Below are 16,840 nucleotides of genomic sequence, written 5' to 3'. Positions count from 1 at the left end.
AAGTAATGTCTCCAAATCTTCAGGGCAAACACAACTGCCGCAAGCTCTAGGTCGTGTGTCGGATAATTCTTCTCATGAATCTTCAACTGTCTCGAGCCATAAGCGATAACTCCTCCATGTTGCATCAACACACAACCCAAACCTTGGAGCGAAGCATCATTGTAAATGACATAGCCACCACCACTAGAAGGAATCGTCAATACTGGAGCTGTGGTCAGTCTAGTCTTTAGTTTGCTGAATGCTTCCTCACATGCATCCGTCCACACGAACGGAGTATCTTTCTTGGTCAATTTGGTCAATGAAGATGCAATACTAGAAAACCCCTCGATAAACCTCCTGTAGTATCCTGCCAAACCGAGGAAACTACGTATCTCTGTGGGGTTCTTTGGACGACTCCAATTCTTTACTGCCTCTACCTTTGACGGGTCCACTAGTACTCCATCTTTTGAGACAACATGACCAAGGAATTTGACCTCTTCTTTCCAGAACTCACACTTCTCTAGCTTGGCATACAGACTCGCCTCCTTCAAGGTCTGCAACACTGTTCTCAGATGCACCACATGTTCTTCTTGTGTCTTGGAGTATATCAGAATGTCATCCACAAACACCACAACAAACTCATCCAAGTACGGGCTAAACACTTGGTTCATCAAACTCATAAAGACAGCTGGTGCATTCGTTAGACCAAATGGCATGACGACAAACTCATAATGTCCATACCGGGTCCTGAAGGCTGTCTTCGATATATCTTCTTCCTTCACTCTGAGTTGATGATAACCGGATCCCAAATCAATCTTAGAGAACACCGTAGCACCTTTGAGCTGATCGAACAAGTCATCAATCCCAGGTAAGGGATACCTATTCTTGATGGTCACCTTGTTCAGCTCTCTGTAGTCCACACATAACCGCAGAGAACCATCTTTCTTCTTCACAAACAAAACAGGTGCTCCCCAAGGTGAAACGCTAGGTCTAATGAACCCTTGGTCTAATAGCTCATCGATCTGCACCTTCAGCTCCTTAAGTTCATTCTGCCCCATTCTATATGGTGCCTTTGACACAGGTGTTGTACCGGGTACTACATCAATGCAGAAATCTACCACTATTCGAGGAGGTAGCCCCGGTATCTCTTGGAACACTTCACTAAATTCAGATACTACCACAATGTCTGCGATAGATACTTTCAGATCCACTGACTCCACATGTGCCAAAACTCCTGATCTCATGGCGTTATCAGACTTGAGGCAACGATAACGAAACACTGGCTCTCCGGGTCTATGAAAGGACACCACCATGTCAAAACAATCAATCACAGCATGTTGTGGTCTCAACCAATCAATCCCCAAGATCACATCATAAGTGTGGTCCGGAATCACAATCAACGAAGCAGAGAACTCTCTACTTCCAATCAAAATAGGACAAGCTTTGCAGATTGTCTCTAACTCAAGTGACACTCCAAGGGGTGAAGTGACACATAAGGCGTCCCCAAGAGGTGTAGGAATCAATCCTAGCATCTCCACCACTGAACTAGCAATGAATGAATGCGATGCTCCCGTATCAAACAATACTCTAGCAAGGTAGTCAAAAAGTGATAATGTACCTTCCACCCCTGTGTCTCGCTGACCCACTGCGAACACTCTAGCTTGGCCCGCTGGTAGCTGTCTCTGCGGCCGTTCCTGTCTAACCGGAAGTGGTCGAGTACAATCTCGAGCTATGTGTCCCACCTGCCCGTACCGGTGGCAGCCTGCTCTCTTCGGCTTCGGACAAGCTGAGGCGTAATGTCCCATCTCGTTGCAGCCATAACACCTCACTGCTGCTAATGGTCTGACTGGCGCCGCCCTAATAGCTAGGGGTGGTGCCCTTGTCGGGGCCTGATAGTGGGGTCTTGGCCTCTTCCATGACCTATCCTTCGGCCCTGAGTGCTTGGTGCCTGTATAGACTGCCTTGCCTTTCCCCTTTGCATCTCTGTTCCCCACATCACCTGCTTGAGTCTTCTCTGCTTGCTCCAACCTCATAGCACTCTCAAATATCTGCTCCCGTGAAGTCAGGCAAATGACTGATATCATGGTCTTGTACTCTTGTTTCAGCCCACGTAGATACTTCTGAGCCAAAAAGGTCGCACTCATAGGCCTGACATATCGGTACAGCTGCGAAAATCGAGCATCATACTCTCTAACGGTCATGTCTCCCTGTACCAGTGCTAGAAACTCAAGCTCCATGTTCTCCTGTACGGAGGCTGGAAAGTACTTCTCTCGGAAAAGGGCAGTGAAACCCTCCCATGGGAATGTAGCCACATCCACTGTCTGTCGCATGCTCTTCCACCAGTCTAGAGCATCATCTCTCAGAAAGAAAGTAGCTATCTTTCTCTTCTCAATCGATGTGCACTCTATCATCTCAAAATATGTCTCCATGCCCTCGATCCAATGGTCAGCTACCATATGATCTAGTCCACCATGAAAAGTAGGCGCTGACAGTGCACTGATATCCTTGATCAGCTTCAACACTCGTCCATCATCTCTAACCACAGCAGCAGGCTCAACCTGCTCTTCCTGTGGAGCAGCCTCCTCATAAAGGTTCTCCACGTTGCGGACTCGACCTGTGGTCCTACCTCGACCTCGGCCTACCTGCTCTTCCTGTGGAGCAGCCTCCTCATAAAGGTTCTCCACGTTGCGGACTCGGCCTGTGGTCCTACCTCGACCTCGGCCTCTCGCCCGTCCTCGGCCCTGTCCTCGGCCCTTATCAGAGTTCATCACCTTCAAAAACGATACACTCAGTCAATACTCAAGAAATCTCGAACTCAGCCAAAACAGATCCAAAGATATTAACATGACATTCCAAAATCAGATGAATCATTAAAGTATCATCACAATACTCCCTAGAGGACCAAACCGTGAGGTATGGCTCCTAAAACACTCTCGCGTACCCGACGACATATCAATACCGAGGAGCATGTGATGGGTGCCCGCCTGCAGTCGGATCATCGCTCCCGGATGATATTGATAATCGCCAAATACGCACTTAGGCTCTGATACCAACTGTAACGACCCCAAAATTTCGAGCCTAAAAACTCAAAATTTCAAAGTCGTTAGAACGCCAAAAACAATCTCAAGGAAATTGAAATCATTTAACGTGCACAGCGGATCATCTCTGAGTTCCAAATACAACTCAATCAACCGATTATTACAAACCAAATTTATAATTCGACATTACAATATGATGGAAAATGTAATAATCCTCACAACTCTAACAAAGCTCACAAATAAATTCACTCAAATTCTCACACAAATCCACGACAGAAATCTCACCACGAACAGGATACGAACGACTTCGAATCTCCGGAGTCGTGACTCAATCTCCGCTAATCAGTACCTGCGGAATTATCCCCTACACCATTGAATTGGTGCACCGGGATTGTAAACACAAACCCGGTAAGCTTATAGCTCGTATGAGTAAAATGACAATACAGTTCGCATATCAATATATACGAAAAATCAAAATCAACAATATAAATGCCCTCATGAGTCAATGGACGGCCCATCTGGTTGTCCCAAAGAAATATGAAATAAAACGCTCATGAGAAATTAAGTAACCCTTCTGGTTACCTAAATGCATTTATAATACGGGTACCAAGAACGCTGGTACACATCTGTTACCCCTCTCGTAATACACCGCTGATATTAGATAGCCACCCGCTACCCAACATCCAAAACAATCTGAGTACCCATGAGCAGGTAACCACCCGTTACCTCACATGCAGTACTACGCTGATATTGGGTAACCACCCGCTACCCAACATCCAAAACAATCTGAGTACTCATGAGTAGATAACCACCCGTTACCTCACATGAAGTACTATGGCTGACAGACTAGAGCTCTAACTGTATCGTAACTTTCGCCCGGCCCAGGCTAGGTTCCGACTTGCCAAACATGAACAATAATCTCACATCATATTGTACTAAATCACATCCAAAGACAATTAACTTTTTAACAAACTCAATGTTAAACTCACGTACAATAATCACACATCATATTGTACGTTTCAAAATTATGCTCGATATAATCGCAATAAAACTCATAACAGTATATTATATAGAAAACTATATATATTCGTACTTATTTACCATTTATACAATATATATATATATATAGTTTATTATATCCAATACATGTCATATTTCACAAACACATGCTCAATACACAATTTCTCGTCATTGAAATGACCGTTTCTAATGAATTAATAACAGTACATAACATAATGAACTATATATATATATATATATACTTATTACCATTTATACAGTATATATGTAGTCCACTATATTGTATACATGTTCGTAATTCATTAATAAATACCCTTACAAAATATTGAATCACCGCGAGGGTAGATTCGTAAATACGTGAGATTTTACTCACCTTATCGACTCGAGCGTAATTCCACAATTCCCGATGATAATTCCTTTCCTCGATTTAATGATCACCTTGAAAAGATCAGAAAAGAATTTAGAATCGTTTCGTAAACCTTTAAATGCCGAAATAGTAATAATCGGTTACTGTTCAGCAATTTTCGGTTTACGAAATTACTGTTCAGTGGTACTGTTCACTGTTACTATTCACGGTTACTGTACAAATATACGATTAATACGTATTTCTGTACGTATAAATATTATATACGTATTCCTGTACGTATAAAATATTATATACGTATTTCTGTATGTATAAATATTATATACGTATTTCTGTACGTATAAATATTAATACGTATTTTTGTACGTATACGTACTATTTAAATGTAAATACAATCTCAGTAAATAAAATTTACTAATTACCTTTTACAAATTACTTTTTACATTTACTGAAAGTAATTTATATTTACATTTACCGTAGTAAATAAAATTTACATTTACATTCAAGTAAATTACCAAAATACCCCTATCGGAAAACACTGTCACACCGCCGCACGTGGCGGCGCGTGGGGTACACGCGCCACCTCCGGCAGGCCGCGCGTGGGGCCCACGCGCCGAGCCCAAAACTGGCGCGTGTGATGTCACCACCACCCCAAAACCCTCCTCCTTTCTCCCCTCTTCCTTCCTCCGATCCTAGGCAGCCCCTACGCCACCCCACACCTCCACACGCGCCGCCTAAGGCGGCGGCATCCCTAACTCTCCTCCTCCTCCGATCCTCCATCAATTCACCTCCGATTCAAACCAAATTCACAACAACAATCAACACAACCAAATAAAATCAAGTCCTCACCTAATCGACGTCTCGATAGCCTCGGAGTCAATCGTGTTTGAGTCAAGATGAGGTGAGGTGCGGCGTTTGGTTCCCCTCCGATTGTAGGTGGTGCCAAGTTGGAGATGCAGCGGCGATGACGATGCGTGACGATGACGATGACGACGCGTGATGCAGCGGCGATGCTCGTGGCGGTGAGGCACGGTGCGGGGGAGCTCGGGGTTGTTTGCTGCGGAGCTCGCAAGGCCGTAGGAGCGGCGGTGCAAGCCTCGAAGGACAGGGGCGGAGATCGGAGAGGGAGATCGACTCGAGGGAGAGATCGACCCGAGAGAGAGAGAGAGAGAGAGAGCTCGGGAAGGAAGAAAGGAAAGAGAGAGAGAAACAGAGAGGGGCGGCGGAAGAGAGAGAAGAGAGAAGAGGGTTTCTGAAAATAGAAACCCTACTTCACAAAATGTCCTTTTATACCCCCTTAAAATCGGAAACTATCTTCCGTCAATAATAACTTTTACATACAACGTCTGATTCGAACGCGTCACATATCCACGAACTCGTATCGACGAGCTCTACAACTTTCGTGAAGAAAGTTTTCGCAATCGAGCGACGGAATAAAAGTCGATAAATTCGTTCGAAAACGTAACGTTTTCTTATTAAACATTCTCGGAACATTTCCGTTTCCGTTTCATAAAGTTTGCAAACAATCAATTTCCTTTTTATTGAATTTCATAACTTTATAGAATTCAATTCAATTCAATATCGTTTCAAAAATCTAGGGTTATTACAAATCTTCATACTCAAAATGTGTCAGAGCAATGCAATACTTAGTTAGAGCGTTTAACATTTATCAAAAAAATTAAATTGATTTTGACAACTTTTAGAAAATCGAAAAACCATAAATGAAAAAAACAAATAAAATGAAACAAACAAGTATCGTAAGATTCCAACTCAACGAGTTTTAATTGACAAAGTCCACAGCCGCTAGTGATTCTTGCCGAATTGAGTGAGGTTGGGGAGCAAGGTTGCAAAAACATAATTTGAGTATTTTACATTGCGCCGAGAGATTAATTTAAGGCGAAAACGATGGTTTTATAATCACCCAAAAGCAAGCAAGCTTTTTTATTTATTGAAAGGAAAGGTACAAGGCAATAAAGAAAACGAAAGCTTATATTACCGTTGTAAAGTTTTCAAATTATATGATAGTTATGCCATTCATACAATATTAGATTAGTACCTAAATCCAGTCCAAAACACATGAACAGTGGCATCGCATGGATCGAATGGAACCCTCTCTTTCTCTATAAAATACAAGCTTGCCTCCTTCCCTTCTTCTCTCTAAACAGTCAGTTCACTCTTTCTTCAACAGCCTCTCTTAAATTCCCTACTTTCTTTCCTGTTTATTTCAACCCACATCCACTCTGAGCTTGTTTCTTAACAATGGCAAGATTTTCTATGCCCTTACTGGGTTTGCTACTCATGTGCTGCTTATCAGCTCTAACAGAAGCCAAGTCTGCCAAATACAAAGACCCAAAACAGCCATTGAATGTTCGAATCAGAGACCTCATGAAGCGGATGACCCTGGCAGAGAAGATCGGCCAAATGGTCCAGATCGAGCGCGAGGTTGCTACCCCTGATGTCATGACCAAGTACTTCATAGGTAAAACCCACTTCTTTTCATTAATCTGTTCCTCAATGTTAAGTTGTTAACTACCCATTATATGCTGTTCCCAAGTTGAAGTTAGTAGTGAGTTGGTAGTGGTCTGTTTACAATGTTGTTTTTTGTTGCAGGAAGTGTGCTCAGTGGTGGTGGGAGTGTGCCGGCTCCAAAAGCATCAGCTGAGACATGGGTCAGTCTTGTCAATGGAATCCAAAAGGGATCTCTTTCGACCCGTCTCGGGATTCCTATGATTTATGGGATTGATGCTGTCCATGGCCACAACAATGTCTACAAAGCTACCATTTTCCCTCACAATGTCGGATTAGGAGCCACCAGGCAAGTCTCTTTTGAGTTTAGCCCAATGAAATGGTTTGATATTGGAGCTATTCTTGACTTGTTGTATTTTTTATTTTTTATAATAACAGAGATCCTGCTCTTGTCAAGAGAATAGGAGAGGCGACTGCCCTTGAAGTCAGGGCAACAGGAATTCCATATGTCTTTGCCCCGTGTATCGCGGTAAAAAAGCAGTCTTATACTATCCTAGTTTACAGATTTTGAAGCTTAAATGGAGTCAGCTAAAACACTACTTATGTTGCAGGTTTGCAGGGATCCAAGATGGGGCAGGTGCTACGAAAGCTACAGTGAGGATCATAAGATTGTCCAAGCAATGACTGAGATCATCCCTGGTCTGCAAGGTGATATGCCTCAAGGTTTCCAAAAGGGAGCGCCTTATGTTGGTGGAAAGTAAGATCTTTGAGGAGAATTTTGATTTTACTTGTTTAGTAAATTACTGAATTGCTGTTTTGATACACTTTTGTTTAGGTTGATTGGATGAAATGTAGTTCTTGTAGTTTCAGACAAAGATTCTGCCGACTACACCCGTCCTTGTTCAAGTATAATAATCACATGGGCGGGTTCTTGAATAGGTTGCCTTTCGGAAGGGGAAAATAATGTAGACAAGTAGTTCATTTTTTGAACACGGATTTTTATTTTATTTTTATTTTTTTGTGCTTAAGACTGTAGACATGGAAATTTGACTGAGACTTGTTTTAGTTTAGTCTCGTAAGAATGGAGATAGTTTTAACCCTTTTCACTTTCCATATTTCTAGGGGAAAGGTTGCAGCCTGTGCTAAGCATTATGTAGGAGATGGTGGCACAACCAGGGGCATCAATGAGAACAACACTGTAATTGATTGGAATGGACTGCTTGGCATTCATATGCCTGCATACCTCAATTCCATCCTTAAGGGTGTCGCAACAGTTATGGTCTCTTACTCGAGTTGGAATGGGAAGAAAATGCATGCTAATCAAGATCTTGTAGCAGGATTTCTCAAGAAGAAGCTCCGTTTCAGGGTAAAAAAATCATTTAAAATAAGTTTGGGCAACTGAATTTTTTGTTTACATGGTCTAGTGTAGTGAACTGGATTATTATCAGTTTGGGCAATAACATGTTTGTCTTGGTTGGTGTTGCCAGGGGTTTGTCATTTCAGATTGGGAAGGCATTGACAGGATTACATCTCCTCCCAAGGCTAACTATTCGTATTCAGTTCAAGCAGGAGTTAGTGCTGGAATAGACATGGTTAGTCTTTTGTAAGCTTTATGCAGCCTTGAAATGTAACTGGTTGTGTTATTTTAGCTCTTGTCAACTGGCTACATGATAATACTACCTCAAGCTCTATACTTTCTTGAAGTGTAGCTTCTGGTTGTGTTATTTAAGTTATTGTCAACTGGCTACATAATAATGCTACGCAAGCTGAGACATTGAAGATTTTATATTCAATTGCTAACACATCTAGGGTTGGTACAGATCATGGTCCCCTACAACTTTACCGAGTTCATTGACGATTTGACATATCAAGTAAAAAACAATATCATCCCCATGAGCAGGATTGATGATGCTGTGAAGAGAATTTTAAGGGTTAAATTTGTCATGGGTCTTTTTGAAAATCCCTTGGCTGACCTCAGCTTAGCCGATCAGCTGGGAAACAAGGTCCGTTTGTTTCAAGTTTTTTTTTTCATTATAAATTAACTTTATCATTATTCTTGCTTATTCAAATCCTTAATCAATTATCACAGGAACATAGAGAATTGGCAAGGGAAGCTGTAAGAAAATCACTTGTTCTACTAAAGAATGGAAAATCTCCAAAGAAGCCACTGCTTCCTCTATCCAAGAAAGCAGGGAAGATACTAATAGCAGGAAGCCATGCAGACAACTTGGGCTTTCAATGTGGAGGCTGGACAATCACATGGCAAGGACTCGGTGGCAATGATAATACAGTTGGTATGTTAAAGCTAATATTGAAGCACTCATTATCTTTTAATCAACCAAATGAACACTGGTCATATTTTACTGCAAAACAAAGTCTTAAAGTTTCACTTGAGAACACTGTCAGTATGGGCAGCAGAATGCTCTCAAGTATTATCTGGCGAACAAAATTGCCTGCAATGCATTATCATATGTGCCATCTAGAATCTTTAAGATCAATCTAATTTTGTCCAAAATATATTTCTAAACATCAAAGATGTAACAGGTACCACAATCCTCAATGCGGTGAAAACTACAGTTGATCCTGCAACTCAAGTCGTCTACAATGAGAACCCTGATGCGAACTTTGTGAAGTCCAACAAATTCTCCTATGCTGTTGTTATTGTGGGTGAACCCCCATATGCTGAAACCTTTGGAGATAGCTTGAATCTGACCATTTCTGAAGCTGGACTGAGCACAATCAACAATGTTTGCGGAGCTGTGAAATGTGTTGTAGTTGTTGTTTCTGGCCGCCCTGTTGTGGTCCAACCCTACCTCGCTAAAATTGACGCGCTTGTTGCAGCTTGGCTTCCAGGAACTGAAGGTCAAGGTGTTGCTGATGTTTTGTTTGGTGACTATGGATTTACCGGCAAGCTGGCACGTACATGGTTCAAATCAGTAGACCAGCTCCCAATGAATGTGGGTGATGCACATTACGACCCTCTATTTCCGTTTGGATTTGGTCTAACTACTAAGCCAACCAAGAAGTACTAGAGCACAACATAAATGATGTATCATACTTAAGTCAATGTTTAAGGAATTTTTTAGCAGTTTACAACCTTATTCGCCAATAATTTGGGGCATATACGTTCAGATGAACCATATAATCAAATAGAGGACAAAATACAGTATGTGACATGAAAATAATTTCGAAAAAGGGCCATAAAGCCTAATCCATTTAAAAAAAAAGAAAAGACTTTAAATCGTTTCTTGGTTGGACTTTAGATAGACAGTCCTCCGGCATCATTGCCGCAATTTAACAGATGTGCCAACTTCGGCGAAAATTCTGTCAATTGGCCAAGCCCATGTAATTTATTGTTGACAGAGATTCTCTCATGACTACGTCTTTTTTTGTAAGAGTTTTCAAATAGAGATAGTTTCGCAGATGGACTAGTGTACTAAGGAATTCAATACTTGGATCACCGCGAATAGCACCTTCTTTCTTACCAATTCATGAGTAGTTCACAGTAACATGTAGTACTCTTCTCTTTCTATTTTTGTTTTTGTTTTTGGAACCATTGAACTCTTTTGTTTCTTGACTAATATTGTCAACAATTTTTGGTTTGGTTGATACTGGTGGTGTTTGAACAAAAGTTTTTAATTGGAATCTGTAAATCGTAAGAGTTCTTGTTGTACAAGGTTTTGAATAAACTCCAGTGATGCCAAAGATAGGTTGTTTAGTCCTCTTACTGGGACTTGTGTGCCAATGTTGCTGCGTGGCCATGGCAGGAGCAAAAGTATCTGGACAACACAGCAAGCTAAAAAAGAAAAGCATGGCATACATGGACCCTAATCAGCCACTCCAGTCTCGAATAAAGACCTTATGGCTCGAATGACGCTAGAAGAGAAGAGTGCTCAGCTGGTGCAGCTGGACCGTAGTAGTATCACTGAGGAGTTCATAAAGAAACACAACATTGGCAGTGTACTGAATGGTGGAGAGAGTTTGCCAAGAATTGGACTTACTGCGAGTCAAGAGTCAAGACATTGAGATGTTCAACAAGTTCCAAAATTGGTCACTTCAAAGCAGGCTGGCAATCCCTATAATGTATGGCATTGATGCCGTTCATGGTTACGATAATGTCTACAAGGCCACAATGTTCCCACATAATGTTGGACTTGGAGTTACCAGGCAAGTCATGACTTTTTGGAATGGAAATTTAGCTCTTCATGGCGAGCACGACAATGAGAACGCTATAAATTTGATTTGATAAACTCATAAAAGTATATCAAACACAGACAAATCAATTTTAATCTGTCTCACACAGTAAGGTCCTTTGATTTGTAGGTTTGCACATATATGACAATCCTCCAATTCAATATGATTTTTGCAGGGATCCAGATCTTGTGAGGAGAATAGAGCGGCAACTGTCACAATCCCGATATTCGAATGATAAAAATTCGAATTCGAAGCCATGAAAACTCAAAAACAATCTCAAATATATTGAAATCATATTATCATAACAGTGTATCGAAACTGAGTCCACAACATGACTCAGTCGACTTGAATAATACACAACCAATGGAAATGTAAAATTCACTCAATCTTCACCACAAACAGCAGAAAGAAATCTTTGACAATCTTCTGAGAAAGCCCTCTAATTCTGCTAATCCACACATGTAGAACTATCCCCTACACCATCAAATAGGTGCACCGAGATTGTAAACACAAACCCGGTAAGCTTTGCAGCTCGTATGAGTAAACCAACAATATAACACACATAGTATACAAGAAAAAAATACTGAAAACATTTAATTATAAATGCACTCATAAGTAACAAGACGGCCCATCTGGATGTCCAATAATATCTGAAAATATAAGTTCTCATGAGACATTGGGAAACTCATTGGTTTACCCAAATTACATTTATAATACGGGTACTCATGAGACCCAGGTACTCATCTGTTACCCCTCATGCAGTACGCCGTCAGACACTGGGCAACCCATCTGTTACCCAATATCACAAAAATATGGGTACTCATAAGAAGGTAACTCATTTGTTACCCCTCATGCAGTACACCGGCAGACAGACTAGAGCTCTAACTGAATCGTAACTGTCATCCGGCCAATGCTTGGTTCTGATACTGCCAACACGTTCGAAAACAGGTCCGAAGACAGAAAACGTTTTAACAAGACTCAATGTTAAACCACGTACAATAACAATCCACCTATGTTATTGTACTACAACAAAGCGACTCTTACTCAAATAAAATAAATATAGTTGCCACAGTATAATTCATTTGGAAATAAGAACTTAACAGTATATAATATAGCAACCCATATATATGTATCGTATTTACCATTTTATACACATACACAATTCATAATGTGTTTAATGAAAAGGTCTGCCGAGGTCCAAGATGGGGTACATGTTACGATAGTTTTAGCGAGGATCACACCATTGTAAGAGAAATGACTGAGTTGATAACCGGATTGCAAGGCAAAGTCCCTGATTCAGAGAAAGGCCGTCCTTACATTAGTGGGAAGTAAGTGGAACAAGTATTTTACACTCCAGGTCGTTTCTTTTCCAGGCAACAAACTCTATCTCTCAAATTCGGCTATCATATTTCAAGTCTTAGTACCTTGAAAGACTCTGCAATAGCATATTAGCTGTACATTTTCTTACCAAGTAATGCGTGATTTCGGCATGGATAAGGTAGCTGGCTGTGCAAAGCACTCTGTGGGAGATGGTGGCACCTTCAAGGGAATCAATGAGAACAATACTGCCATTGATTGGGGTGACTTGTTGAAGATCCATATGCCTGGTTACTTTGATTCTATTGACAAAGGTGTATGCAGTATCATGGTTTCATACTCTAGCTTGAATGGAGTCAAAATGCACGCTAACCATGACCTTGTCACCAATTATCTCAAGGGCACCTTGAAGCACCTAACTAATTCTGTAAAATTTAATTTCAGGAGGAGTACTGCCAACTGAAATTGTAAAATTTGTTCATCGATTGACATCGATAAGTGTTAGTTTATCAAGTACAATCTTACATAAGATATATGATAGGAGAACTTTGTGCAACGTTCTTAACATGTTTTTACCTCCATTTGTACTTTATTTAGCCCTTATTATTGTAGTATTGAGTCATTGAGTCTAGTTAGAGTCTTTAGTGGCGTTGGTTGCATTTTGGTGCTAAAACGGGTGTAAAACGCAGAAATTGTCGAGAGTACTATAGAGTAGTATTCCTTGTCGAACTAGGAAACTTGGTTGGGTTATGATTTTTATTATTCGACATTTCTGTAATATTTGTGATTTATATTTATTATTATTTTTCCTTATTTTTCAGAATTAAATATGAGATAATGACTTGGAAATTATGGAAAGAAAGAGGAGAAGAAGGAAACAAAAAGAGAAAAAGGAAAGAAGTAATTTAATTTCTGAATGAGATGAAAATGAAGAAGTATGCAGTCTCAAAGGAGGGAAGGTTCATCCGACCATAAAAAGGAAAAAAAGAAGAAAGAATGAAACAAAAGAAGAAAAAGAAAAGAGAGAACTAAGAGATAATGTTGAAGAATACATGTGGCCTAGAAGAAGGGAGAATGCATGTGACCAACAAAGATGATCATCAAAGGAAATAGAGAATCAGCCCATTACCATGCAGCCCCTCTCACTTATTCCTCTATAAATAGCATGTCATTCCTACATATTGGTATCTCCATTCTCTCACAAACAAAGCCGAATTGCTGCCCAAACAGATCCAGAAAATTCAAGCCAAAAACTTTCATCATCATCACCAAACAGTGCTCATCTTCCTCTTCTTCCAATTCGAATTCATCCTTGCTTCATCCTAGAAGGTTTCTAATGTGTGTCATCCATGGCTTGTAATTTTTCTTTTGGTTTTCTAAAATTTTCGAATTCATTGAATGATTTATTGGTTGTTATTTTCGGTTTCATATATGAAGAATATAAATTCAGACTTCTTTGGTTTTATGTTTTGATTGTATGAACTCATGAAATATGTGTGTATGCCGTGTGTAGCATCTAGGGGCAGTAGGTTTCTGATTTCTTTTTTAGGTTTTATTTCAATTTATTCCTTGAGTTTGTACATCTAAATCAATGCTTGAGGAAGCCAAGGTCATGGTTCTCCTAAGGTTGCGATTTAATTCACCAAAGTGTTCATCGATTGAATATGCGCTTCATGTTTTAATTATTGATACTTGTTTAGGGTTGTGATAGTTCTAGGAATTTGCATGCTTAATCAAGATGAGTGACGCCATGCTTGCTTATATGTCTCCAATTCGACTTAATGTGCTTATGTGCTACTTTGTTGTTTAACTAAAACGCTTCGTTGTGTTGAACTCTTTTTAGCATATGTTTAGGGTTGAACGCTTTGTTGATTCTAAATAATTAAGAAGTCTTAACGATTAGATGAACCGCTTCGGACTCTAATTAGAATTGGAATTGAAATAGACTTAAGAAAAATCGAAAATACTTGCTGCCTATATGTTGTTCTATGCGTGTTATACATATTAATTCGTGTTTTGGTTATGTGATGAGTGATAGATCAATTGTATATAAGTAATTTAGGATTTATTTTAAGTTGTAGTTTTAGAATCTAAATCAAATCCCCCAATAACATGATAAGTTTTGAGGCCCTTTTGATTTCCCGGACTGAACGATCTCTGCTTATTCTATACTAACGATGATGTTTTTCAAGGTATTTTATAAACGTTCTAAGTTCTAACCAATGATCTATCAATATACCAGAACCAGTGAATTACAAGTTACTAGTTATCATGTTACATGTATGTTCTCCACTTCAGGGTTTTGTCATCTCCGACTGGCAGGGTCTTGACAAAATTACCTACCCATTCCATTCGAAATATACGCACTCAGTTCTTACTAGTGTTACAGCTAGTCTTGACATGGTCTGTTGCTACCTTCACCATGCTATCATGTAAATACTAAGTGAAACACACAATTATGACATTTGAATTGGTTCTTGATGTTTACAGTTCATGCTTCCCTTCAACTATACAGAGTTCCATGATATTGTACTCGAACTTCACTCTAGAAAGCTAATTCTCGACAGCCGGATTGATGATGCAGTGAATAGAATACTAGGGTAAAATTCTTAATGGGGCTGATTATGACTATGTAAAGTTGTAAACCAGCTTGGATGCCAGGTACATAGTTTTCAAGTCTTTAACTCTTCATCACTTAATTGCTCCACTGTATGTAAATAGTTTCCATTGTCATCCTATAAAACATTGTAACTGATCAAGCTTATATACATATATAGTTACATACATTTGTATATGTATCAGTCTCATCAATTAAATGATCGATTGATTCTAAGTTGTAAACCAAAGTGGACGTGCGGCCTAAGTATGGATGTCTAAACGCAAGTTTGAATCGTTGTTTCAGAAGGCAGGATAGCTAATTCAGAGATAGTGAACATGGTAGGACTCATTTGTTGAACTACGGAGGGTAAGCCCCCTATCGACTCCATCACCGAGATGTATGTCAGTCAATAGTTCTCTGAGATCCAATTTTAATCCCATGCACCAGGGTAATGAAAGAGTGTGCCCCTTACTCAGCTGGAAACAAACTTGTGTGTTAGACAAATCTCCAAGTGTTAATAAAAGCCGCCCTCAACCTCATGCAAAAACTTTGAAAGAAAACATGAGGGGTTAAGGCTACTATTAACAAAAGGGACTTTACCTATTCCGTTCGATTTACAACCTACAACAATTATTCACTCAATTATCAAAAATAATAACTTAATTGTCAAAAATAATAACCTAAGATAAAATTACTATATGTTAGAACAAAATAAGAAAAGTATATACAAATTTACAATATGAACAGTGAATTCGAAATTCAAACATTGGGATCCATAAAGATGGATCCCCGGCAACGGCGCCATTTGATCGGTTCGATTACTCGAGATCAATATTAACCCTGTAAGCATCGTTAGTAGTATAAAGCAAGAGGGTATCGTTCACAAACCGGGGATCCAACCAGGGTAAAGAATCACAAACATTTAACAACGAATTCATACGAGTTTAAAAGAGTTTGATATATAGGATCAGGTTGAAAGATAAAAACAGAAAATAAAACCTAAACTAATATATACATGTGATCAACCAACCAACACATAATACATTACCAAAACAAATCATACAAAGCTAACGAAAATTAGATTCTAGTCCTCCTTTAACAGTCTTGCAGAGACACTATCATGAATAACTAAGGTTGGATCATGCAATTAGGGTCCTAAGCAGTAACCTAAACACATAGACACTTAACACATTCGATTCATTCCAAGCGGTCTTAATCGAAATCTAACATACTTATCCTACTATGAAACTTCAAAGCCACGCATATTGAATTCATTAAGCATGTCACCTACTTAACCCCCAATCATGCAATTCCGAAAATCACATAGAAAAGATAAACATATTCATAGCACAAGTCATAAATCCAACAACCTAAATATCATGCTACAAGCGTATACATAACACATAGATACTCTCGAAATCACACAAAGACATATCACGGCATAAACTAAAATCATAGAACTACAAACCTAAAATCGAAAGTTATATAATTTGAAACAAGTAACTATCTCATAGACAAAATCAAAACAAGTTTACAATGACCAAAACACATACACAACCAAGAACAAGAAAAACCAAAAACCGAAATAAACATAGAGAGAATCATGGTTACACTTTATCAATCAAGCGATCTCACAAGGTGTAGCCGTGGCTTTCCAAGGGGATGAAACCTCTTCACAAGCGTGCTTGAAGGCTAAGGATTGGTGGAGAATGGTGGAATCGGTTTTAGGATTTCTTGGATGGGTGAGTATGAAATTTGGTAGAGCTTTGGCTAGTATGTGCACAAGGTTGATGATATGTTTCTGTGGAATTGAGGTGCTATATATAGAGGAAGAAACCCAAGGGAGGATGGCCACAAAGTCCA

At 39.7% G+C, this 16,840-nt stretch overlaps 1 protein-coding gene and 1 pseudogene across 1 annotated transcript; both read left to right on the top strand.

Moving 5' to 3' along the window:
• The first annotated feature begins 6,492 nt into the window (after positions 1-6,492).
• Positions 6,493-9,913, top strand: LOC126789265 (uncharacterized). The gene is made up of 9 exons (XM_050515385.1): positions 6,493-6,880; positions 7,012-7,216; positions 7,306-7,396; positions 7,479-7,624; positions 7,990-8,233; positions 8,355-8,459; positions 8,688-8,870; positions 8,957-9,161; positions 9,412-9,913. The coding sequence occupies exons 1-9, from the start codon at positions 6,661-6,663 to the stop codon at positions 9,897-9,899; spliced, it is 1,887 nt and encodes a 628-aa protein (XP_050371342.1). The 5' UTR covers positions 6,493-6,660; the 3' UTR covers positions 9,900-9,913.
• A 714-nt stretch (positions 9,914-10,627) lies between these two features.
• On the top strand, positions 10,628-15,014 carry LOC126787226 (uncharacterized; annotated as a pseudogene).
• Positions 15,015-16,840: the final 1,826 nt, after the last annotated feature.

The sequence above is a fragment of the Argentina anserina genome, chromosome 3 (assembly GCF_933775445.1).
Source record: "Argentina anserina chromosome 3, drPotAnse1.1, whole genome shotgun sequence".
NCBI classification, from domain to species: Eukaryota; Viridiplantae; Streptophyta; class Magnoliopsida; order Rosales; family Rosaceae; genus Argentina; species Argentina anserina.
The sequence above is the reverse complement of the archived record's forward strand: the minus strand, read 5'-3'. Positions and strand labels throughout refer to the sequence as shown.